Source organism: Mugil cephalus, chromosome 2, assembly GCF_022458985.1.
Source record: "Mugil cephalus isolate CIBA_MC_2020 chromosome 2, CIBA_Mcephalus_1.1, whole genome shotgun sequence".
Lineage (NCBI taxonomy): Eukaryota > Metazoa > Chordata > Actinopteri > Mugiliformes > Mugilidae > Mugil > Mugil cephalus.
This window is the reverse complement of record NC_061771.1, coordinates 19685271-19710134: the sequence shown is the minus strand read 5'-3', so window position 1 is coordinate 19710134 and position 24864 is coordinate 19685271. Positions and strand designations below refer to the sequence as shown.

Genomic DNA, 24864 nt, shown 5'->3' with positions numbered 1-24864 from the left:
AATATTAATTTAAGCTGTATTTTTAAGTCATACCTTAAGTTATTTTCTGGAGGTCTGACTAAGATAAGTTTGTGGATGTTGTTGTTTTGGCGTAGTTACGGCCGTTAGTCGTCCTCGTCGTCCTTTTAACGTCCGCTGTTAGCATTAGCATCTTTTATTTAGCTACCGTTACATTTATCATAACTGCAATGAACTAAAACTAACTTACTCAAGAACGGACATAACTTACGATGCATTTTCCTGCGTATGTTATTATTTATAATAGTGGAAAATGTAAAATTACGTTTTTTTTTATAACCGTTTTAGGTTCTAAAAGTCACCACAAGTGACAAATTTTCACTTTTAGCTTGTCATTTATAATAATAGTTGTGTTTTTTTCTTGCATAAATGGTAGAAAAACTCTTGCACAAGAGCCCCTTGTTGTTGAGTAGGCGGTTTCAAATCTGTCCCAGTAGTGTGTCCAAAATACCAAAGGAATGCGGTCAAATGCCGCCCAGATCTCCTCCTAATGTGATCTCTCAAATGCATCCTCAGTGTGACCTTTACTTTAAACTGGCCACTTGCGATCGGACTCACCAAGACCAGTCCTCACTGTCGTGATGAGCTTTTAAGAGTTAAACTCTGAGCAGAAAGATGATCTTACCAGTCGTATGTAGTCAGGCTGTTGGGAGTGAAATGCAAAATCAGTACTTCTAAGTTTTTGTGGGGCTCAATCATACATATGTCAGTACTAATATAAAATATTGGTGGCTCTCACTGCTTTTTGTTGGTTTCTCTGTCTTTCATCCTCTTTCCCTGAATACATCGAACAGAACAGCAGACTAACAAGTAACATGGAAGACGATCACAAATGATCATTTATAACCAAAATCATTGTTGCCGACTTAGAGTTACTGTAGTTTATCTGAGCTCTTGGAATCAGCGTGTATTGTAAATATTTTAAGTAACGTTGCATTGCTTTGTTTTACCAAGTAGTTTTTGCCCTTAAACGTCCTCCGTTATTTGTGTTATGTACATGTAAGTAAATTGCACGGCAACAAAATAAAGACTATTTTTTCTGGATGCAAATACTCAACATCTGAGCTCAGATGCACAAATGTTTCAGTTTATTTTAAATATCTCAAGAGAGAGGAAAAAAAAAAACATTCGATGGACACGTTGTCCAGGCTTTCCCTTTTTTGACTGAGATTCTTTACATTTAACAATCAGTCCTCTGAGGAATAATAAAATTACTCATAATGAACAAAATATTAAACAATGAGATTAATCAATGTCCAGTTTCTAACTAAAATTGATTAATTGTAAACTTGTAATGAATATCAAACACAAATCTGTGATCTATTATAAATTTGCATTACAATAAAACAAAATTTGAGAGTTTGGGGAGGAAAAATTCATATTTTCAATTAATAAACAAGTTAAATAGCATGAAAGAACACAAGAGCAGTGATTACAACCTGGCACAGCACACTTACATACTGTATAATAATAACTATATAATGAACAGTAAGTGTATAATCGCTAGACAGAAATAACTAAGCCAAACCACAGACTATGTTTAGTTTTGAAGTTAAGATGACTTGTAATGCCCTTTTTTAGAGGTCAGCCAACATTTGCATTTTCATGGTAACTTGTTACAACCCATAAACTTAAAAAGAAAAACAATAACCCATGTGGTGTAAAAGTGGAAAAATGATAAACATGACCACAAATGAAATTCCTGTGAAATACTCGATTGTATAATTTAAAAAGTGACATTTCATGTGAGGATTTATTTATTTATTTATTTTTTAAAGAAGTCACTTGGCTGGTTAATTTACCACATCTCTTTTTAGATTTCAGACCGAATGTCTTCCGCTGGAGGGTTTTTGACACGTACTCATTTTTTTATTTTTGTCTATAAAGCCTTTCATAACCTAGCACTTTTCAATACTGGCAACTGCCTTATAATTTATGTTCCAGCTGCTGAGGTTTTTCTTTTTAGCTCCAAACTGAATCTCAGTGTTTTTTTAAAAAAAACACATTACCCTTTTTGTTTTGGGTTTCTTGCCCAATTTATGTTTTTATGAATTGTATTTTATTCGTTAATTCTTCAATTATTTGTTGTTTATTTTGCCTGTAAAGCACTTTGGGTAATGTCTGCTTGCAAAAAGCTATACACATAGATGTTGTGTGTTTGTGTGCTCTTATTGTCTGTCATTATGCACTAACGTGAAACAGATGTGGATCAAGATGCATGTAAGTCTACGGGTTAGTTTGCAGCCCTGGAGGTTAAGCATGTGATCTGTGGTTTTCACATTGAGGTTTTAAAAAGCTCCAACGCTACATCTACACGATTTAGTTTGAGAAATAACACAACGCCTTGAGGATCTCAGGAGTTCATGTCGGAGAGACTAGAGTTCAGCGGGGAGGATGAGGCGGGATGTGAAATCTGATCCTCCACTCAGGCAAAGTATGCATAGAGAAAAATGTTAATGCTGACCAGCAGGATTGCATTGATACAGCAGAACCTGGACCAGAACGCGCTTTCTCGAATACTGGGGACTCTGGGAGCTGGAGCCTCCTCTGATCGGCGAACTGCTGCGATGCACAGTCTCGCCCCCTGACCGCACGTCATCCGCCGCGTTGGCTCGGGCGCTGCAACGGCACACAAATGCACACACAGCAGACACAGGAAGTTACTCACACAACAACTGGCTATTTATCACATGATAGCTGGTTTTATGCCAAGTGGATGTTCAGGCTCTTACTCTGGGAGCTACGGTGGCTGACAGAGGACACTTTTTGTAGAGGAATATCTCTCTGTGGCTCTTCGGTTATGGTCCACCACGTCAGGTTACAAATCTGGGTAAGCAGATAATAAAACCAGATTTATTGACGGGCAGTTTAATGACGCTCACACATATTCAACACTTTGTTTACACTTCACCTATTCACCCACCCTTTAAGTCAGCATATTGGGCCTTATTCTCATTATTTTGAGAACTACAAAAATGTGTTTATTTACAGAGATTCTGATGAGAAGATCGCATTTATACAGAGAATATGAATCGGGCTGCTAGCTTAGCTTACCATAAAGGTTGAAAAAGTTGGTAAATGTTAGCTAGGCCTTTTTGAAATTTAACTAAACTCATTCATCAGCACCCCTTAAGGATCAGCTTAACAAAAAGTGTTGATTACTGAGCTTTATCGGACCAGTGAGACTGATTCGGAATCTAACCTACGGTACTTTTGTTAGATTTGGAGGGGCCCAGTTTACTGTTCCCACCAAGCCCAGTTTGGCCTGACTGAATTCTTTCGGGGCATGTTTAAACCAGTACAGTCCTACGACCAATCAGGGCTATTTTATTCAAATTAAACTCCATGGTGCTTAGATGACATGAATGACAACCGTATTTTGCTATTCTTCAGTCCATCACCACATAAAGCCCACTCAAACCGCTATCAAAGAAATGTGAGCAGGGAGGTTGGTTTAGGCGTCCAGACTTGTTTCCACCTGTTTTCTTTTTTGATGCTAAGCTGGGCTAACCAACCTATGAATATTTTAACATATTCAGCACTCTCTTTTTCTTTTGTTCTTTTAAAGAGTCTTGTATTGCACATCATGCTGCTCACATATGCCATAAATTGCCCCCCGTGGAAAAAATGTGACTCTGAATTGGTTGCAAATAGAAACGTCTTCAAACTATTCGCTTTGTGTTTTGTCTCAAAGTAATTTCTAAGGTGATTGCAGTTTTACTAGTTTTTAACCATTAGTCAAATACTCGACTAGTACTTAACTTGAATTTTGAGTGCAGAATGTCCAAAGGTGTTGAGTTTTATTTTCATGTGCAATTTTATTCAGGTCAAGGGCTGTTGCAAGACACTCTGGGGGTCCCAGGCAAGAGGCACCTTGGGGGCTCCATTAGGGAAACTCCCAAGGTGTCATTTTTACAGTGTCTTAGGGGGTTTCAAGTTGATTACGGACCAAATGTCAGCAGTCCCCATTAGTGTCTATAGAGGGTATGCGTGTGACGTCACAGCAAGCGAAGTCACCATGGTTGCAGCCACTGAGTGGCAAAACGTGACAGGCGAACATGGAGAATAGCAGCATTAGTTTGAATCATAGACTGAAATATCATCTAAATTGTAAAATCGATTTTAAAATGTGAAGAGCTGTTGTGTGATTGACTGTACCAACAGATTTGAAAAGCAGATACAGATATTTCCTACTGCCAAAGAAAAGAGAAGTAAGTGGAACGCTGCATTATGAGGAAACGACTGGAATCCAGATATAGAAACCTGGTGTTGTGGTTCACATTTAGTGTCAATTAATATTCATTAATGCTTTATTGTTTGATGAAGTCATACCTTAAGTTATTTCTTAAGTTACGTCCTGGAGGTCATTGATATGACAGGACCAATAGCAGCCGTTTGGGGCCCCTCTCTGGGCCCTAGGCATTTTCTAGTTTGCCCGTCCAATTGCGGTGATCCTGTTCAGGTCATTCATTCATTCTTTACTTATAACACCATACATTTTGAACAGTGGTGCTATGGGCTAAGTGCTAATATCTGGACCCGGACAAGCTTACAGTGACAGTTCAAACCTGCCTATGTTTAGCAGGTAAAAAAGTCACAACTGACCATTTTAGATTTACCACATTTGCTAATTACCACTAAAAAGCCCAGTCTATGTTAACAGTAACGTTGTCGGTTTTGTCATAATTTACTGGCTTTTGGCTAAATTAGGCAAGGTCGATTAATCGTCAATCTGATTGCACCAAATGTCAAGTTACTCCATCTTGCAGGTAACCTGATGTGTCAGTCATTTGATGGTTTTCTGCCTTAATGCTAAGCTTGGCTAATCACCATTTCTTTAACTCACTTCTAAAAGAAGATCCCCTAAAACTATAACTACTTTAGTTATGTGCAAACTTTATCATAACACAATGACAAAGCCTTTCTGGTGTTACAAATGCAATACATACTGTATGTGACTGATGCAATTCTGGCTGATTCTTTTGAAATATGGTGGGAGAGAGCTTTGCATCAGAAAGGCTGAGTTCATACATAGGCTAAACTGAGGTCAGATGTGACAAATGGGTAACAAGCTTTAATGACACTGCAGATATGAAGTATTAGCGTTTCACTGTGTTAAATGCAACAACAGCTGCACTGTGCAATAGGATTTAGCTCTCTACATTACTGTTGATCTTATGGATTTAGACCTGCACGGCCTCTTTGGCTGTCTTGACATGTAGGCCAACCCTCTGGTAATCCCCTCTCAAACGTACAACTCCCTTTACCTCAAACTCATCTCTTTTTATTTTTAGAAGATAACAATGCAGGTTTGTCAACAGCAAAACTACTTTCATAAGGCTAATTCAGCCATAGTTGTGTCATTTACCCTATTCATGTGTACACACCTGTTCATGGCTGGGCGGTGGTGTCAGCAGTGATACTACAGTTACCACAATAGCAGTGAGTCCGCAAAGCAGAATGGCAAAATGGAGGTAGTGGACACCCCGCAATACCATCGGGGCCGAGTCCTCGACGCCACATCTGGGAGGAGGGAAGGCAAACTCCAACACCATCCGACACACACCTACCACCAGACCCACCATCAGGCCCCAGAAAGCCCCCTGTAAACACACAGACACATGCAGCCTGAATTCCTGAGCTGACATCACGAGCTTCCTCAGTTTGGGCGTACAGGGCTATTTCCTGAACAGGTTCTGGGTAATACTTGGGTGTGTCAGGCTTGTAAAACTCTCACTTTCCCACCACAGTAACGTGTCAACGTCATGTCACTTACTGTGAGCACACACACACACACACACACACGTGCAGCTTCACAAATAAGCCTGTCTTCTTTTCCTCTCAAACCTTTAGCAAAGAATGTGATCTGAGCAGTTCCACTTCACAAATGTGAAGAAAACATTCGCCGTGACGCAGCGCGCAGAGCAAACAGAGATTTGCCCACTTTTATTACTTGCTTTGTTTCAATTCGAAAATTACATAGACAAACATTTTAAGGCTTAATACGAAATGAGATGGATGAGTGGAGGGTTAATTATCACTTTAATGAGTTGTCGTTGCTGCCCTGTTCTAAAGACTCAATGTGCTCCCTTCCCATGTAAACAGGTCTGTATTGTTTGCAGTCTATACTGCCAGAATATGCAGCATGTGACACATTCAGTTCAGTTACACGTGCTCTTTGAACTGGTGAGTCAATACCTTTCAGGTCTTTACAGCCATATGCTCAACTTATTTATCTGAACGCGTAAAAAAGACTCACGCCTTTCGTGTAACAGCGCTATTAACGCTAATATTTTTATGAGTCCTACAGGGAAAGCTTGCAAAGCAGAAGGCCGTGACATCATAGAGCATAATCTGCGCTACACACGGCTTCAGTGTTTTGAAATGACGCCTTGATTTGATACTCAAAGGTTTTAGAGATCAAGGTGACCTACAAACCACAGTTGAATGACGGTATTATCCAGTTAGCCCTGCTGATTATAGACTGAAGAGTCAACAGCTACGCCAGCATATCCTACAGGCTGCGCTTTGATCTCCATGTTCATAACAGAAGGCGAACATGCTATACCTGCTAAACAGAGCATGTTATATTAGTGCAGTGTGTTCCGACATTTATTACTTACCTCTAAAAAAAAAAAAAAGTCAAATGTGACGCTGTTGCTGGTTTTATCATGGCTAAGTTTGGGCTGTCGTTGACATTAGCAGGAATATTAAAGAATCACTAACATGATTGTATGTTAAGGATGCAAATTTCTACTCCATCTAGTTGTTGGTTTGTTACACAAAATCTGTGAATCCCTTTGTGCAAACTGTTTGGAGAAAGGGGCACAAACTTTAAAGACAAAATACTTTCCATCTGACTGGACAAAGCATTAGTGTGAGAAGCCTTGAAGTCCAGGACGCAGCCAGTGAAGCTAGCTGTGTAGTTAGCATGTTTATGCACAGCGTGTAACATGGCGCAATTTATTTTCTCGCAGTTTCATGAATCTCGTGGGAATTTAATCGCATTCCAAGGTAAAGTCTATGTTAACGGTAGTGTATTAGTATTGACATTATATTGTGGCCATAAACCAGAGGACTGGACAAATCAAAAGTTTGACCTGATGGCAGCATTAGAGAAAAGTTAAGGACTCAATCAACACTACACAACTATCTTCGTGAAGAGAACTGAACTGAATGTAACTGTAAAGACATTTAATTAACACATAAAGCTAGTTTAAAGTCTGCACACATCCATATGAATGTCTATGAATGAACAGTGTCTCTTGGCCTCAGTAATTTATTATGCTCTTATAATATTTATTCATGACTTATATGATCTTTTAATTATTTTTTATTAATTGCACTCTCTCATGTCTAGCACTATTAATCTTGTTTGTACAACAACAATAAAGCCTTCTCTGGGTCTTTAATCGAGTTAATTGTTGACCAGCAATTTTCTAGCATGAGCTAAAACCGTGGACACGCCTTCGATGCTACTTGTGTGATTAGAAATAACTTTATTTAACAGACATGTCCTTTGACCTGCATGTCACCAAATCAGTGTTTGCTTGGCTGCTGCCAGCTCACGCTGTAAACTCTGGCAAGTTCATTGTAAACACAAAGTAATAAAAGTAAGCGGTGGTAAAGGGTTATATTTGCATTTATTGCATAGAGAAACATTGTTCATACCGAGTCTCTCGGTTTATTAACTGACAATTAAATTAATAAATCAAGACTTTTTTTTCAGGGGTTTTCAACAGTGTGCCAGCAGAGAACAGACACACCCAGCGCCTGCTCTATTACACAGGGGTTGGGTCTCATGCATAAAACAGACCGGTCTTTACTTGCTTTACAGCTGAGCGGCGTCTCAACCATGATATCTGCTCCGGGCAGACACACACACACACACACACACACACACTTACTGAAGAAACATTATCTCTCCTCTTTAGTGTTTATCTGGTAATAATCACACTTTCTCTCACTTATCAGACAATGACCTTTATCCTTTAAAGTGAGAGTAGGGTGCATTCATGCAGGTCCCTGCTGAGGAAATAATAAACAATGTCCTTCATGAAAAGAGCCTGTTCACACACACACACACACACACACACACACACACACACTAGGGGCAAACAGAATGATCGGTAATCTAAGGTGGATTAAACTTGTAATTAAGTTTGGTGAAGTTTGTTGTATTGTACAGTACTTTTTTGTTTTTTTTTAATTAAACACTTGTGTTGTTGTGCGTACCAGGAGTTCACTGGGTTCAGCTTTCTAGTCGAGAGGACGTCCTGCTTTTACATAAACTGCATTGTGAATACAATTCTGTTGAGGATTAAAAACCGATAAATCCTTGCAGTTGGACTGTATGTTTTTACCATTTTCTGACATTTCGTGGACAAATCTACGGGCGAACTGATGCATGAGCGTGATCACAACCGTATTACACCTCTGGGTTTGTCACCTGCTCGTTGGTCCTCTTCCAGAAGATGGCCAGGCTGAAGACAGCAGTGACGGGGGGAGCGAGGTAGCTCGTCACTGACTGGATGTAAACGTACAGCTGCCCGCTGTTGGCCGACTGGAGGATGGGGATCCACACCACGCTCACCACCACCAAGATCACAGTCACAATCCTGCGACAAAACAGTATCGGTATCTCTTTCACTTCCCCTGCACGCGAGCGCAGCACGTCGTCGTCTCTTCCCTTTATTTAGGGAGTCAAAGCCTCCTCCAGGTGAGGAGGACGGACGTTCATACCTGCCGACCAGCAGCAGCTCCCTCTCGGAGGCTCGCGGGCGGTGCTTCTTCCAGATGTCCATGGTGAAGAGCGTGGAGCTGCTGTTAAAGATGGAGGTCAGCGAAGACATGAGGGCAGCCATCATCACCGCTATCATCAGCCCCCGCAAGCCTGCAACACACACCGGCGCACGCACAACACCGGCGATGGGACGTGCTTGACGAACTTTGACGGGGACACCGGTGCATTCGAGTTATTTGAAATGGGAAGCTGCGTTCTCACCACTCGGCATGAGTTCAATGACCAGCTTGGGAAAGGCGATGTTGGAGCAGCCCACCTCGGCTCCACACACACGCACACACTCCTCAGGATCCACACACCCCACAGTGTCTGAAACACAAACACACAATCGTTTTGTTTTTGCCACTGTTTCCTCACGGATTGCTCTGGGGGTTTCTGGCTCCGGGTTGTATAAGGACTTTGGATTTTTATTGATATTTTAATTTGAAGTAGAATTGGATTACACTGGATCTTACAGTAGCTATTTCTTTTTGGATAAGCTTTACTTTAAGCATACATGTAGCTTATTTAAAGTTTTTCTCCTAACTAAACAAAAGGGTTACATGTTACAGGAGCTTGGCCAAAAATTCCCATCTGAATGAGTTTTTGAATTATTTCATGCTCTCCAAACTAAGTGTTATTTGAGATTAGCTCCATTCGTGTAGTTTTTGCGTGTCACAAGAGCAAATTTACTATTCTGTGAAGATAATAGCTATTACAACACTTCATCCAAAGTATAAAAAATGTAACCTGCTTACATCACTATTGGCTACACATGCTCTAAAGTACATAAAAACACGTGGGCGTCTGTGTGAAAGACTCCGTGATGTGATACTGTCATGGGACATCAAAACGGAGAAAAGAAAATGAATCTTCAGTGATTTTGTCCCAAAGCACCACCCACAGCACATCTGCATCATCCAGTCAGTTAGTGATGCTCCAGTGACTTGTGAGTTATAATCCCATCACAGTTAACTCAATTGAGAGTAATCTAATGTTCAAAGGTCTGTTGGGAGACACGACCACAACAAGGCTGGATTGTAAATCTTAAAATACAAATTAGTTATTTCTCACTTTGCTTTATCAACAGCACATCCAGAGACACATCACTAACCCTCTGAGTATTTATGATATTAATTAGTAAATCTCATAAAGTTAAAGATGTGAACTATCCACTATGTCACAACAAATACGCGACACAATGAAGTCCCGTGGTGCCAGTTACACTTATTAAACTGTCTCGGTTATTAAACTGTCTTTCGCAAGGGTTGTGATTTGTGCTGAAAACCCAGATTTCTCCCCCTCTGTCCAGTCGAGATGGGTGGAGTTTTAGAGCTTCTCTTTCCCAACCAACTACCGGACACTCCGCCTTTCTGCCCCCGGTAACCGAGCTTCCGTAGACGAGTTCCTGGTCAGACACACGCCGGCAGCTCCACCGCCCTGCCCGCTGGTACTCGACCAACTTTTGTGTTTCTTCCTTTCTCTCGGGAAAAGAATGCTGAAGAACAATTTAAAATAAGCCGACGCCAACTGGGTCAGAGCCGAGACCCCCTTTTGCGCCTCCTTGGTGAGATTTCACGACTTTTCGTTGCGCTTCGTGTTTGAAGTCAAACAGTTTTTCTCTGAACATCTGTGAACCGCTGCCTCAGACGCAGGAAAGTGACTCGTCAGCGCAATAAACGCACTGAGTCACACTCTGTTTCAACATATTTAAAGGAGGTTTAATGATTCTCTCGACTCCGTGTTCCTCTAAACACTGACTCATCCGCCCCAGACAGACACCGGGCCGCGGGGCTGGAGCTCCACCAGCTGACCCGGGCCGCCGCCGCCGCTCTCTTGCTCCTGTCAGGTGGAGAAAGGCGTGGCTCTGGGCGTGCGGGCTTTGTTCCACCTGAGTGAGAGTTATTAGTAACCGGAGACCTGGGGCTGAGCTAGAGCCCGTGTGGAGCAACTCATAGCGGTTTGTTCCTCTCACATGAGAAGCTGCCCCGCTTTTTCTTTTTTTCTGAACGGATCTGTTTTACCGCCTCACGCGCCCGGGTCACGCAGACATTCATGAGGATGGACCGGAATGATTGACAACACTTGTCGGGAGTTTTGACCCTAACCAGAGTGGTTCCTGCGCTGCTTACTGATCGGTGGGACCATGGCGTTGTCTCAGATCCAGTGTCTGGACGACCACCACGTCAACTGGCGCGTGAGCGAGAGCAAACCGGAGTTTTTCTACAGCGAGAACCAGCGGCTCGCGATCGAGGCTCTCATCGCCAAGGGCCGCGAGGCGTTTACGGACTTCCTCGCCAAGCATGGCGTACGCGACTTCCTCTCGGAACCGGAGCTGGAGCGCATCGCCTGCACGGCGGAGGCGTACCGGCCCGGGTACGAGCCCCACCAGAAGCCGGACACTCCGGGCCCGGGGAACGGCGCCCCGAGGTTCGAGGAGGAAGCGGGGGACGGGGAGGTGTCGCTGGAGTACTGGCCTGACCGGTCCGAGGCCTCGGTGGCCGAGCTGGACCTGGGATGGCCCGAGGCCATCTCATACCGAGGGGTGACGCGCGTCACCGTGCACACGCAGCCTCCGACCGAGGGCAACACGCATATCAAGGAGGTGGTGCGCAAGAGCATTGCATCAGCCCAGAAGGTAGGCAGCGAAGAAGAGGATGGTGGTGGTGGTGGTGGTGGTGATGATGACGATGATACAGTATAAGTTAACATAACCATAAAGTAACAAGCTGTATTTTATGTTTCCGTTTTATTCTGACTTTAAAGCACTGATTAACACACGGGTGTCCATGACTAGGATTTAATAATATATATATATAAAATAAACTTGTTATGTAGCAAACTCGTGTTAGATGGATGGTAACATAATTAGCAAAAGGAGAAGCGTCACAAAATGAATTGCACCACCGTACACAAAGTCGACACAAACAGCTGCAGTAACAGGCTCGGCAGAAAAACAGTTTTTCTTTTCAGAGCTGTTGATGCATTTCACCATCACAAACAAAGTCATGTGTGACACACAGCAGATAAAGCAAGGATACGCTTGGATTACTGCTTTTAGGGTTGGAACTTATTAATCAGTTATTAGTCTGGCAGGAAATCATCCGTCAACTATTTTTGATGACCTATTATACTTTTCAATAACACCGGGGTCACATCCTCTGGCTCCAACTTTTTAAGTGTCAGAGCCTTTCATTTACAGTTCAGCTCTGACACATGTGATGCTTTTCTGTTTCTGTTTTGGATCGTGGATAATCACCTGAAGATTTCACCGTTGGGTCTGAGAAGTAGTAATGGACGTAGCCTGGTGTTCGTTTGCACAGAAAGAAACGGTCGACTGGACTGAGAGAACAATAGGCAAATTATCGTCGGTTGCAGCCACAATTAGGCAAATTCGTTTGCAGCTTAAGAGCTACAATATTTACATTGTTATCTTCTGAATACCTCGCATAATGGGGATGTTTATTTCGATCATGGGTTTGGCTTCCCTTTGTTTCTCGCTACCAACCACTCGTTTGCGCCGCATTCAAAATCAAATCCACCAAAGTAATCCGACACGTGATTCTTTGAAGTGAATTTAAAACCATTATCTCTGATATGAACCTGTCTGGGGTTCACTCGAGTTCTCATTACTTGGCTCGGCCTTGTCTCACAAACATATTTCCCTTGTCTAAATGTGCCACACTTGCACACAACATTTTAATGAGACGTGTCTGAGCTTGACACGCCAGTGGAAAAAAAAAAAAAAAGCACAGGCGTAAATGAATACACTACATGCCAGCACCCCATACATCACCTTTAAGATACATAAGATACATAAAATGCTTGCTCATATAGTGATCTGCCTTTGCCCCAGAGCAACAGAAGTAACATTTAGAGCTCAATTAATTAGGTTCTGTCTCAAAGTGAAGTGCGTTTTACTGCTTGGAAGGCGCTCACATGGCTGGTCTGAGTATTCTGACTTGGCAAAGCCGCGTTTCATTGTTTTTGATGGAAGAAGCTGATTTAACGCCAGCAGTAAAATATTCTAACCTCTGTTTCCAGAGACTTTAAACTAGGTCACGTAAAGAGTAGCATCCTGTCGCTAATGCTGCCGTTGAACAAACTCCGTTCGGTCGCTTAACATTTTGTCACCACCTTGCAAAACACTCTTGTGTGTGTGGATCATCGAGCTTCTTGACAGCAAGAATATTTACTGTTGATTTATTGTTGCCAATTCAGTTGCGCTAAGTGCAGAGCTTCCTTTGTGGATGCGATGTTTTTCACATTGTTGATATGAGCGGTTTTAAATCAAACCCACCCACACGGACCAGGAAACAATAACACCATTTGTGGTTCCCTCTGTGTGTGTGCGTGTGTTTCTTTGTCCGTGCATGTGTGCAGGTCATTGCCGTGGTGATGGATGTGTTCACAGACGTGGACATCTTTCGAGACCTGCTGGACGCGTCCTACAAACGCAAAATTCCCGTGTACATAATCATCGACATGGCTGCAGTGCAAAGCTTCCTTTCCATGTGTGCCAGGGCTGATATGCACCGAGGACACCTAAAGGTTAGTATGCACGCACACAGAGATGATGTTTGGATAAGCTTGGAGATGGACAGATGGCTACTCCAGATAACTGTACAATAACGGAAAATATTTATTTAAAAAAACTCCTTTATCTGATTTCTGTGAAAGACAGCTTTTGTTTAGAACATTTTTATAATTATAATAATAATAATAATAATACAGAGGGAAATATTTGAAAGTAGGACATGTGAGTGATGCATGGTTGACAGTTTTTCGCCTGCAGGCCTTTGTGCGGCGCATGCACCAGCTAGTTGTTGGCCATAGGCTGAGTTTCCTTGTTATTCTGTGCTGCTCTGAGATAAACTGGTCCAGGCAGTAACAGAAAATACTTAGAAGTTTCATTGGGGATTTTCGAAATATTTCGTACTTGGGGCCAGAAAGACACTAAGCACATTCCAGTCTGTGCTGCAGGCAATTAAACAAACCACCTCGCGTTTTACTTTCTGTGATATGTTTCTCTTTCAGTTCTCCTTCTTCCTTCCTCACGGCATTAACCATCAGACTTTCTTCCAGCTTTTTTCTTATCGCCGCTGTTATTGTGGCCGTTTACGACCGATACGGCTAACGCGTCCCGTGAGATTTCGCAAAAAAAAACGCTTGCTTAGGAGGTAGCGCTCGGCTCGCAACCACACCCTTATCATGGGGCCTAAGACAAACATTGCAGGGTGTGCCGTACGAGCATGCACATACATAAAAACAGCCCTTGCTCCAACCTGCGGAGACGCCAGAAATTGGATTATGTCGGTATTAATGCTGAGCGTTGACTTTGAGCAACAGCAGCTCTTTTGTCTTTCCTTGATCCCTTCTGGTTTTTATTATCCTTTTCGTCACTACAACGGCCGACGCTACCAAAAGCTCTAGTTCATTCACGTAGCATTAATCCTGTGTTTGTGTTGGTGTGTGTGTGTGTGTGTGTGTGTGTGTGTAGAATCTGCGGGTACGCTGCTGTGGAGGTGTGGAGTTCTTCACGCGGACTGCAAAGAAGGTGCGTGGATCTCTGAGCCAGAGGTTCCTCCTGGTAGATGGAGACAGAGCCATCTCCGGGTCGTACAGGTGAGCGGCGCACTACTCAGTATCACATGAGTGTGCGTGTGGATCATTTATTTGTGTTTTTACTACCAGTGCATCAACTGACTCTTAAAACTCTCTCCCAGAAAAGAGTCTCCTCAGCTTTCGGTGCCTTTCATCCTTCACTGATCCATTACTTTTGATTTGGGTTTAGTCTCTAGTGCAGTTTAAGCTGTGTTAAATCAGATGTTCACCTGGGAAATCCAGGAAAACACGACTAGATGCCAAATAAAGAAGACACTTTAGCAGCTTCACCGATCAGCCACAACATTAAAACCACTGACAGGAGAAGTGAATAACATTGACCATCTTTGTGACAATTCAATGTTCTGCTGGGAAACTTCTGGACCAAGACATGTACCACCCACCAGGCACTCCCATCCCATAGCAATGACATTCCAGCAACCATCCCCAGCAGAGTACAGCCTGACATAATCAGAGATCCTAAACTGATCAAGTAACTGTGTTTACTTTGAAACTTGCAGGGTGGGACCCAGTCTCTCCAATAAAACAGAAAAACAAAACAAAACAAAACATATCAAATAGTTTAATTAAAGCTACTTATTCTCACACTATAATTTGTATTACAAAATACTAGCCACCAATCATGTCCAGTATATCATGTTTTGGCCGTGGGAACAAGCTCAACAAGTGGTTTGACTAACATCAGCTAATTTATCTGTCTGTCTGTTAATAACATATTTCTGCACAGTCTCGAGGGCTGTACCCTTTGTTCAGCCAGGAAGTTGAGGAAGAACATGACAACAATCATAATCAAAGGACATAATGTGATGCATGTCTTCAGGGTACACGTGTCTGGTGTAATGATTAAACCATAATAGATAATAAAGGAGTCGTGCCTTAGCACAAAGGGTTTACGTGCAAAAGGAACCGGGATCGGGTCAGTAGAGAAAAGAATGTGAAATATGAGCTCTCTCCAGTTGAGAGCATTGACAGGGGAGTTGTGAATTTTCTTTTTCTTTTCTGTGTTGTTCCAGTTTCACTTGGTCCTCATCTCGCTTGGACCGCAACCTCATCACCGTGGTGACGGGGCAGGCCGTGGAGACCTTCGACGTGCAGTTTCGCGACCTTTACCTCGTGTCCAGAGGCGTGTCTCTTAGCAAGGTTCCCATCGCAGATGAACCAATCCGTGAACCGCTTCCTCAGGCGGCTCCTGCTCCGGTGTCATCCACGGTTGCTAGGAAGCTCATCAATCCCAAGTATGCTCTTGTTGCTGCGGGGACGCACACAAGCCCCACCTCCTCTGACCAGAACTCCAGCAACAAGAACTCAAACTCCCAGAATCCCACGGGGTTAAAAATATTGAAGGGACGTCATAAGGAGGTTATCAAAGTGCCACCCTTACATCCGGGACTAGCCGATCTGGAGAAGGCGTACCTGATCCCGTACCTGCCTACCTGGCCAGAGCCAGACCCGCCAAGTGATGTAATTGGCTTCATCAACATAAGGGATGAAAAGAGAGCCAATCAGGTTCACCTACAGAGGTCAGAGAGGTTTGAGGTTAGTCAAGCTATACGCTTCAGCTCACCGTTGACGGCACCTGCCAAAACGCCAGATCAGGAAGCAACGCCTGAAGCAACACATGAAAATCCGCCTGGGAATACAAGCCTGAATACCTCTGCTCCCATTAGTCCAGCTCAGAAACAAGTCGAGGTGCAAGCAACTCAGAATAAAGCCCAGTCTGATAAAACAGATTCCCCTCAGCAGCCCAACACAACTCCAGCACAGGACTCAAACAAACCAAATGCACAGACTTCTCCATCAGCGTCCAAAGTTGCTGCCGATTCCCAGCCAACAGATAACGTCGGACAAACTCCAGAACCCGCTGCACCTCCTGTTCCCAAACGCCGCACGCTGCAATTAGTCATAGACGCGGCCCCCTCAGAGCAGCCTGACCAACCCCAGGTCACTCTGATTAAAATGGACCAAGTGGAAAGTCTGGATAACTCATTGAGCAAAGACGAAGACCAGGAGGATCTGACCGAAGTCCATGGCCGCATACTGGTAAAGGATGACTCCAGAGACTCTGGCAGCAACGGTGGCGGCAGCCAAGACAGCACCAAGGTCATGTGTGACCGAGCAGCCGATGACAACCCTTCAAGTACTTCCACGGTATCGGAGGAGGAGTTTTACGATTGTTCCCAGGCTCAGCCAGGAGACCCGTTGACCAATGGAGTGACGACGGGGTCAGGAAGAGGACATCGTCAAGGAGATGGGGTCAACATGATGGCCCGCTTCTCTCAAAGCATGCTGGACCTGCGCGATCCCAGCCAGTCAGAGGACAGCGCCGCCCTCATCCGCGAATCACAGCAGCTGCGCAGAGGGTCCTCCCCACACAGACACATAGGACTGGTGAGCGCTCACTGCAAATAATATCCCCATTATCCTAAAAGGAGTCAAGTAATAGTCAGCAAAGACTCTCCTAAGTAATTCATTGTGTTTCTTAAATGTGACGATTCACTGCCTGTTCAGGTTGAGACATGGGGACTTTTGTTCACCATTTAGTCACCGCTATTACTGATTCAGTGGGTGTCTTAGTCTTTGTAAGGCTGAAAGACAAGTGCGGGGGAATTCTCGACAAGTAGTTCAGAGCCTTACTTACAGGAAACGCAGCCTCTTTCTCACACACAGGCATTTAGGGAAACGGAATGGGTGTGTCCGTCAAACGTATCGGGACAAGACATGACCTGCTTACATACAGAATATCAAGTCAGTCAGTGTGTGTGTGCACGTGTGATTGAGAGACAAGCTTGTTCGCCCACGTGTGGGTGTTTGTGTAATAGTACGCACCTGGATAGAGGGCTCGGCTGATCATGCCGGGGAGGATGATAAAGATGAAGGGCAGCATCTTCAGATAGGCGGCCAGTATGGATGCTCCTTTCACGTGACTCATGTTCTTGGCAGACAGGGATCGCTGCACAATAACCTTCATGTACAGAAACATAATATATTTACTAAATGGATGTAACTTATTCCATATTTAAAATCCAGAGTATTTGAATCAAACAAAAAATATGTGCTGCAAATAAAATTGTAAAATGGGGAAAAATATTGGATTTTACAGGTCCCTTTCAAAGCAGTGTTAATGTTGCTCTCTGAACCAGGCACAGATAGGTTGCTGTTATTTATATTGTAATGTAATTAACCAGTGGATTATTTTGGAGAGTCTTTACTTAGCTAATTAGCTTTAAGTCTGTAAGTCCAAGCTTGTTATTGTACTTAAATATTTTTACTTTTTTATTGTTTCACGCTGTTTGATGTGATTCAGATGTATATACAATGAGACCTATTGTTTGAATTGAGGGAACCTAAATTTGGGGAAGCGTGATTAGCTTAACATCTGAAACCATGATAAAAACTTGTGATTAATTGGAGTTTAACTGGACCAATTTGTCCTGTGATCTCAGTTGAATATTAGGTGAAGTTCATGTGTAAATTATCAGCACAAAACTGTTGAGAAAGTGATCAACTGTTGAATATTAAAGGACCAAGGATTGATCCCTGAGGTACGCCATGTGTTAACCTGATAGAGGTGGATTGTTGTACTGATCTGTCTCTTCTTCTTCTCTCGGTCTAGTTGTTTCAGAGCTCTAGATCTCCGGGCCGTGATATGAGACTGAGGGGGCCTAAAGTAGTCATCGCTAAACCGGGAAGTTTTCATCGGCCCACTCGAGCATCTGGCCCGGTGATAGGGGGACACCGATACTGGCAGGGCCAAATGCTTCATCCCAACTACGCCGGGTCACAGGAATTGAGCGCGAATACCCGCTCCGGGCGGTCTCCACGGCGACACAGCCCAAGCTATAGGAAGACTTCGTCTCCGCAGCCGCCACCAAACCCGTCAGGGTTACTAGGAGTACCTCTCTCAAAACTCAGCAATTTTAGAAACTTGAAGGCGAAAGGAGGAGCGTTGCAGAAGAAAGCGTCTCAGAACAATAAGGCTGACCGGTAGAACTGTGGACCGAGTACAGGTACACAAGGAGGTTTGTTGACGCACTTCCTACTAACTGTAAGTCTGGTGACCGGTGACACTTTGCTGAGGAATCTTTTCCTACCTGTTTTGGAACCCTGGGGTGAAACATGCAAGAACTATTTTGCCTGGATTTTTTTGTTTTTGTTCTTTGTGAATGTAGAGAAGTGCCTGACAATGTATTTCACAAGCACATAGAGAACAGCCTGTGAGTAGATAAAACTCTGATAGTAAAACATCAGATGACATTTGTGTTTACAATCATATGCATAAAAAGGACAGCGTGGATCCTTCCAGTCACTTCATCAAAGGTGTTGTGTAGATGATCAGTCAGAGCAGGTGTGGTGCCATATTTGGTCAGCTGTGATATTCTTTTCTGCCAACTCAGGCACTTCAGTCTTGTAAAAAAAAAATCCTTCGAACAAAGGTTTCTAAATTACCTCAACTGCTTTTATTCTTTTACTGTAATGTTTTTCATTGTCTAGCCTTCACAGATTCCTGTGACTGGCTTAGTGGTGGTGAGAAGACAGGGCTATCATTTTAAAGCTTTAAAAATATTTGACAAATGTCATTGATGATGTATATGTGTGTGGATTTAGCAACAGGAAGCGGTAAAAACACTGACGTGACACCTGAAGTGAACGCTGTAAATAAAAACACAGATTGTTGGTGAACTAGCTCTGTTGTTCAGCTAGTTCAGTAGTTGATTGATAATATAAAATATGAATGTTCAAGAAAATGTATCAGACATCAGGGAATAATCCAGTTTAATGTCTGTTGTAGTGTTTCAGTGTAATGTGTCTGTGTATGAGCACAGCGAGGTGTGTTTTAGTTTTTCTTTTCTTGCCTGGTGTACTGCAGAAAAATGTAACTGACTGTTGAAAGATGTTTGACGGCCGTATGTTAATGGCACTGAATCATGGACTGGCTAACAGGGTGGAGCCTGATCATCTTCCTTTGCTGAGATTTATGGATGCAGCCATGTTGGTAGAACAGGGTGTAGTTGGGCGATAATAGTGAGAAACAAAACCAACCAATGATATTTAAGAGGTCATATCAAAGGAAAGACAACTGTGACGTAAACGTCACATTCAATTTTCGTGAACTTCCTGCTCTACTTACAATGAATTTTCCCTGTTTGATATCAGTACGCTATTTTTTGTTAAACGTAGAAAATAAGCAGATGTCAACAGACCAATGGTGCTACATCCTTGAATTTTAGAAACTAGGTATAACTGGTACAACTACAAAATGAGACATGATGAATAAATAAACTTCAGTATTGTCACTTGGAATGATTTAGCATTTCTGCACTTTGAGAAAGAGGTAGAAGGAATTTGCCTAAATACAGTCAACAGTTAGACAAACTTGGTTTCTGTTTACTTCAGTTGGAACTCACTGTTAAGCCTTGTTGAGGTGTCGTGGGCCAAACTTAACGAAACATCCGTGAAAACGATGTGCCGCATACTGCCTGCTGGTGTTGGCTAGGCTAGGTAGCAGGTGTCTTCTTATTGGTTGCTAGTTGGTAGCTGACTGCTATCGTGCTGGTTGATTTTCAGCTGGACTGGGCTCCTAAATGTGTTTTGCCTCGGATCTCGGCACAAGGGATTGTAACATCTTATCCTGTGTAACAATGAATGATCGACCAACTTGGCTTACATTTACTTCAATTGTATGCAATCTCCGTATTCAGATCCTTTTTGCTTTTTTTTGCACACTTTATAGTGTTGCACATTCCATTTCATTTAAATGGACCATTCTGCACTCAATAAACCATTACTGACATTGTACAAAAACGTTTCAGAAATTATTATAAAGGAAAAACTTATTTTTAAAAGTGCTTGGACACTTGGCTGTGACTTTCCGAGTTGTGGTCAGATGCTTTGTGTTTGCTTTATTAACCCTATAGATGTGTCTAGTATCTGACTGGTATCTACATGTGACTAATTGATGGAAGTGAAAGACCAAGCCATGAAGTGTAGACAACTCTCTGTATGGCCCCGTGCTAAAATAGGCGAGACATACAGTAGGTAGGTCAGGATAATGACCCATGTTTCACCACAACACTTTAGACATATATAAAATGTAAACTTCATCTGTATAAAATGATTTCTGGAGTTTTCCAGGAGCACAGTGGCCCCAACAGATGAGAAACTGAGAAACCCTCAGGTCGAACCGAACTATACGTAACGTCGCAGATTCCAAGGTGGATGTCGAACAACTAACACTTCATCAATCAATGGCAATTCAGCCTTTATGACAGAACAGAGTATGAGACGTCACACTGTATTTATAGGTCTCTCAAATTGAAAACTGTTATCAAAATGAGGCAAATATCAAAGTTTTTGAACAGAATCCCGAGAACACCGGACTCCTGACACGACACCATCCCTGAAGTGTAGCATGATGGTGGCAGCATCATGCTGAGAGGCAGCAGAAACGGATGCTGGTGAGATTTAAAAGGAGAAATACTGCAGCCAAATACAGAGCGTCACTTAACAAAGCCTGTTTGAAGGAGCACGTGACCACAGACTTCACAAACCACGTGTTGACTTCATCGTCACGGGTAATTGAGCGCAGATTGATAGAAAGTTAAAAGCGTGTCCGGATACTTTACAGATGCGTGTGCGCTCATTTGTTTTGCGTACTTAAGATGTGCTTTGGATTTACCTGGTCGGTGCACCAGTACCATGTGGCCAGGATGGTGAGCCCCAGAGTCATGCCGGGCCAGGGCAGGTCTCCGGTTACGGCATCTCTGAACAGGTGCATGGCGTCCTGCCGTGGCAGGTGACAGGTACTGTTGGGTATAATCTTACTGGGCACCGCTATGCTGTACACACGCTCCAGGTTTCCGTAGCCACCGATCTTATTGAAAGCTATGGACACACATTTTTCACCATACGGTTATCATGAATGCGTCAGTGAACTTCTATTCGTGCTTTTTAATTAATGGAAATTACCCATACCTGTAATTGTCAGGATTATAGCACCTATGATCATAATGAAGGTCTGAAGAGTGTCCGTGTAGATGACGGCGGCGAGACCACCTGAGAAGAAGAGTGTGTCAATCTACCAAAGGATTCGCTTATAATGGAAACAAATTTTTTTGTCCAGTTGATTATGGAAATTCATCTATTTAAACAGAGGAAGCAAGAAAATTCACCCAATTTAATCAGCTACGAATAATGAATATTCGGCATCTCTGCTTGCATAACAACTTAAAAGATTGCGTGATTGTTGTTGATTAACTGACTAGGTTACTTATCTATACTTGGCTTATCTTTCCGCTCTAGTTGAAGGAATACTTCGGGGCAATCAAGCAATAACATGCCCTGGTTATATCACCATATCACCATATTTCAGTGATTATCGTGGCTACCTGCAATGGTGTAGAGAGCCGTGACCACCAGCATGAGGATAGTGGACACGTAGAGGTTCCATCCCAGACACACCTGAACAAACAAGGCTCCAGAGTACAAGTCGGTCTGGTGGTAGAAACACAAATAATCTGATCAGAGTGCAGGCAAAGATTTAATCGCACAGCAAATAGTTCTGCAACCACGTAGAGTCTTAAGTCAGTTCTTGCTATGTGTGTGTGTGTGTGTGTGACATTGTCGTACTGATATCTTAGTGAAGACAGACAAGAGCAACGAGAGGACGGCCAGGTAGGTCCGGATCCTCTCTCCTCCAAAACGGCGTCCCAGGTATTCAGGCATCGTCACAATCTGAACACAAACATTTTTGACAAACTGGTCAGTAGCTATTATCAGCCAGTGAGTTTATGTGTTTACAATTCCAATTTTTGAATCTAATTATGGACCAAGTAAAAGGGACAAGGGAGTAATTTATGGTCTTTCTTATTTGACGTGAGTGCTGTGCAGTGTAACACCCTGTTGGGGAATTTGAAAAGCTTGTTGGAGAAAAGTCTCTCAGCACCTTAAGGGACCTGCAAAACCAGCCTTAACAGGCAAATATGCACGAATGTGTGTGTGTGTGTGTGTGTGATGTGTAAACTAACCCCTGAGGAGATGTAGACAGGCACAAACACCCAGGCCAGAGCCAGCAACACATAGGTGGCCTGAGAGGAAGAGAGGCGGGAGACAGAAAGAAAACAAAAGGGTTTGACGACATTGTTCACAGCTCAAGAGGAAGAATTTTCACCGGACTGAAAAACGGCTGTAAAACATTTAACTCTTTAGGAGCATTTGTTTCTTGTGCTGACTCTGGTCTTTTGTGTCGCATTTGGACTAAAAGAGCCGTGATGCTGCCCTCTCCTGCACGCTGCCTGTTACAACCATTTGAGTTAAACCCAATGCCAGTAATTTAAGAGCTGGTCTAGACACCAATTTAGTAATTCGGGAGGTAAATATTTCCAAGTCCAATATATTTATATAAAGCCAAAAACATAATGGAAATTGATCTCCCTGTTGCTTTTGTTCTGTCTAGTCAGCGCACCACAAAGAAAGCTTGTAAACGGATTAGCTTGCTCTGCTTCATTCCACTTAACATGTGTTTCTATTGTCAGATTCATTAAAATCTCATGTTTGTTTTGCTCAACGATACGTGGCTGCCTGCCCGTGCTTTCTTCACTCACATTCCACTCGAATCCAGCGACTGCGATGCCTCCGGCTGCTCCGGTCCCAGCCAGACCGATGAACAGGCCCGATCCCTCCGAGCTGGCAAAGAGAGACGACCCGATCTGTGACAGAATAAACACGCAAGGTCTTTTACTGTGATGAAAGTGACCATACAACAGAGGTCTTCAACGTTTTTCAGGCCAAGGACCCCAAACTGATGGAGAGATTAAGTACCTACCTACTATATGTGTTCTATATTGAACTCAGCCTAGTGCTATTCATAAATATACATTATTATTATCATTTTGCATTCAATATTAAGCTGCCCTTCTCTACCCTAAAGACATTTAAATGTGTGTGGGGAAATTTAAGAAATATATAAAAAATGTCTGTTCAACCAAAGATTTTGCACCCCCCCAGTGCCTGGGAGTCTATGCCATGCAACAATGTAAAATGACTTCTCAGATATGTAACAGTGTTTGTAGTCCTGTTTTAATAAATGTTTTAATTTATTTCCCTGCTCTTAAATAACCCAAGGGTTTCAGTCCCCTTTTTTTCTACAGTCACAACATTTAAGGTATATCATTACTAACCTAATTTACAGAACAAATCATAATGAACATGTGTTTCTGATCATATACGATATATTTCATGTGAATAACGTATAAAATATTGTCCCAACAGTCTTGTTTTTCTTTCCTCTTCAAACAAACATGTCACTGAACGTCTCATTGATTGGAAACCCTCTAATTTGGCCTTTAAACTAACCCGCAGTCCCAGAGATGCACTTACTTTTGCAGCTCACAGACATGCGACTTTGGCCAATGCTTCAGAATGAACAAATAGCAGTATTTCAGATAAAGATGTTTAATTGTGTCCTCTTTGTCTCCTGAAAGAACTTGTGAGAAAATCCACTGATGTTTTGAGTCATTTTTCATGCATAAATGTAGAAAAGGTAGAAAGTTCTTATGGTGCAAACACTTTTTAAGCATCAGTGTATATATGTTTCGCTGATCTCGGGTGTGAAAAGTCAAATTATGTTACTCTACTGCGTCGTACAGACCTCTCAAATTAATCATTGTCCCAGCATATAATAAAGCCATATGGTTTTTACTAAAGATACTGCACAGCTTTTATTAGACATATCACACTTTGTTATTTTATACAGTCAAATTATGTTTGAAAGTTGAATGTGTCTAAAAGACACAATTGTAGCTCCGACAGACGTATAATTTTCACTGTTCCTGTTACTCCAGTCTATTTCCTTAGTTCCATTTTATCACTTTTGATTCGTAGGACTGTTGAAACGTTCTCTCTTGATGGTATCGTACCATGAACACACACAGAGACACTCACCGGCCACCAGGCCATGTCCCGCCCGGCCAAGAAATATCCACTCAGTGTGTTTCTGCTCACTCTGCATGACGACTGACAGAGGAGACACAAAAAAACTGTGAGCATCCACTCCAAGTGAATCAGGATGAAAGCTCACACATGTGTGTATATATATATATATATGTATATACAGTATATGGAGTTCTGACTCTTACCCAGATGCCGACAGCGAGGTTGAGAAGAAAGTAGGTTGCTATGACGATAATGTCAGAGATGCTGAAGGACTGCGACAGGGCGTAGAAATTAACGGTAGAATTAGACATCCTCGGTGTTTTGAAGCCTCACGCACACACACACACACAGACTCCCACAATCTTTACAAACGCCCTGAACACAAAGAAGGACACGTCACATTCCCAGAAACGACCGTTAACAACTACGCTGTCTAACACAGAACATTTACACTTCCCATTCGACACACATGCGCTCTCCGGCTCCGTCGTCCAAACCAAAAGTTACCA

The 24864-nt window shown here is 42.8% G+C and overlaps 2 protein-coding genes across 3 annotated transcripts; one reads left to right on the top strand and one right to left on the bottom strand.

Annotated features, from left to right (window-relative positions):
- Window positions 1-1087: 1087 nt before the first annotated feature.
- Window positions 1088-24838, bottom strand: slc5a10 (solute carrier family 5 member 10). The gene is made up of 15 exons (XM_047579224.1): window positions 24559-24838; window positions 24365-24436; window positions 23026-23130; window positions 22450-22509; window positions 22052-22156; window positions 21811-21916; window positions 21398-21478; window positions 21102-21307; window positions 17252-17387; window positions 9023-9130; window positions 8761-8911; window positions 8468-8636; window positions 5406-5621; window positions 2751-2844; window positions 1088-2637 (listed from the first exon to the last, which is right to left on the bottom strand). The coding sequence occupies exons 1-15, from the start codon at window positions 24664-24666 to the stop codon at window positions 2444-2446; spliced, it is 1911 nt and encodes a 636-aa protein (XP_047435180.1). The 5' UTR covers window positions 24667-24838; the 3' UTR covers window positions 1088-2443.
- Window positions 9227-19726, top strand: LOC125004550 (protein FAM83G). 2 transcript variants are annotated; one of them, XM_047579222.1, is made up of 6 exons: window positions 9227-10367; window positions 10575-11438; window positions 13184-13351; window positions 14301-14425; window positions 15439-16813; window positions 18039-19726. In XM_047579222.1, exons 2-6 carry the CDS (start codon window positions 10947-10949, stop codon window positions 18411-18413), a joined length of 2535 nt encoding a protein of 844 aa, XP_047435178.1. In that variant the 5' UTR covers window positions 9227-10367; window positions 10575-10946; the 3' UTR covers window positions 18414-19726. The 2 variants fall into 2 exon arrangements, with proteins under 2 accessions (XP_047435178.1, XP_047435177.1); XM_047579221.1 differs by having other exon boundaries at window positions 9227-11438.
- Window positions 24839-24864: the final 26 nt, after the last annotated feature.

Coding starts and splice junctions, on each gene's coding strand:
- slc5a10 (XM_047579224.1), bottom strand. CDS start 24,666: ATGTCTAATTCTACCGTTAATTTCTACGCCCTGTCGCAGTCCTTCAGC. Junction 21,308..21,397: donor TATAATCCTGACAATTACAG/GTATGGGTAATT, acceptor GTGTGTCCATAG/CTTTCAATAAGATCGGTGGC. Junction 2,845..5,405: donor CACCGCCCAGCCATGAACAG/GTGTGTACACAT, acceptor CTGCTTACCCAG/ATTTGTAACCTGACGTGGTG.
- LOC125004550 (XM_047579222.1), top strand. CDS start 10,947: ATGGCGTTGTCTCAGATCCAGTGTCTGGACGACCACCACGTCAACTGG. Junction 11,439..13,183: donor GCATTGCATCAGCCCAGAAG/GTAGGCAGCGAA, acceptor GCATGTGTGCAG/GTCATTGCCGTGGTGATGGA. Junction 13,352..14,300: donor TGCACCGAGGACACCTAAAG/GTTAGTATGCAC, acceptor GTGTGTGTGTAG/AATCTGCGGGTACGCTGCTG.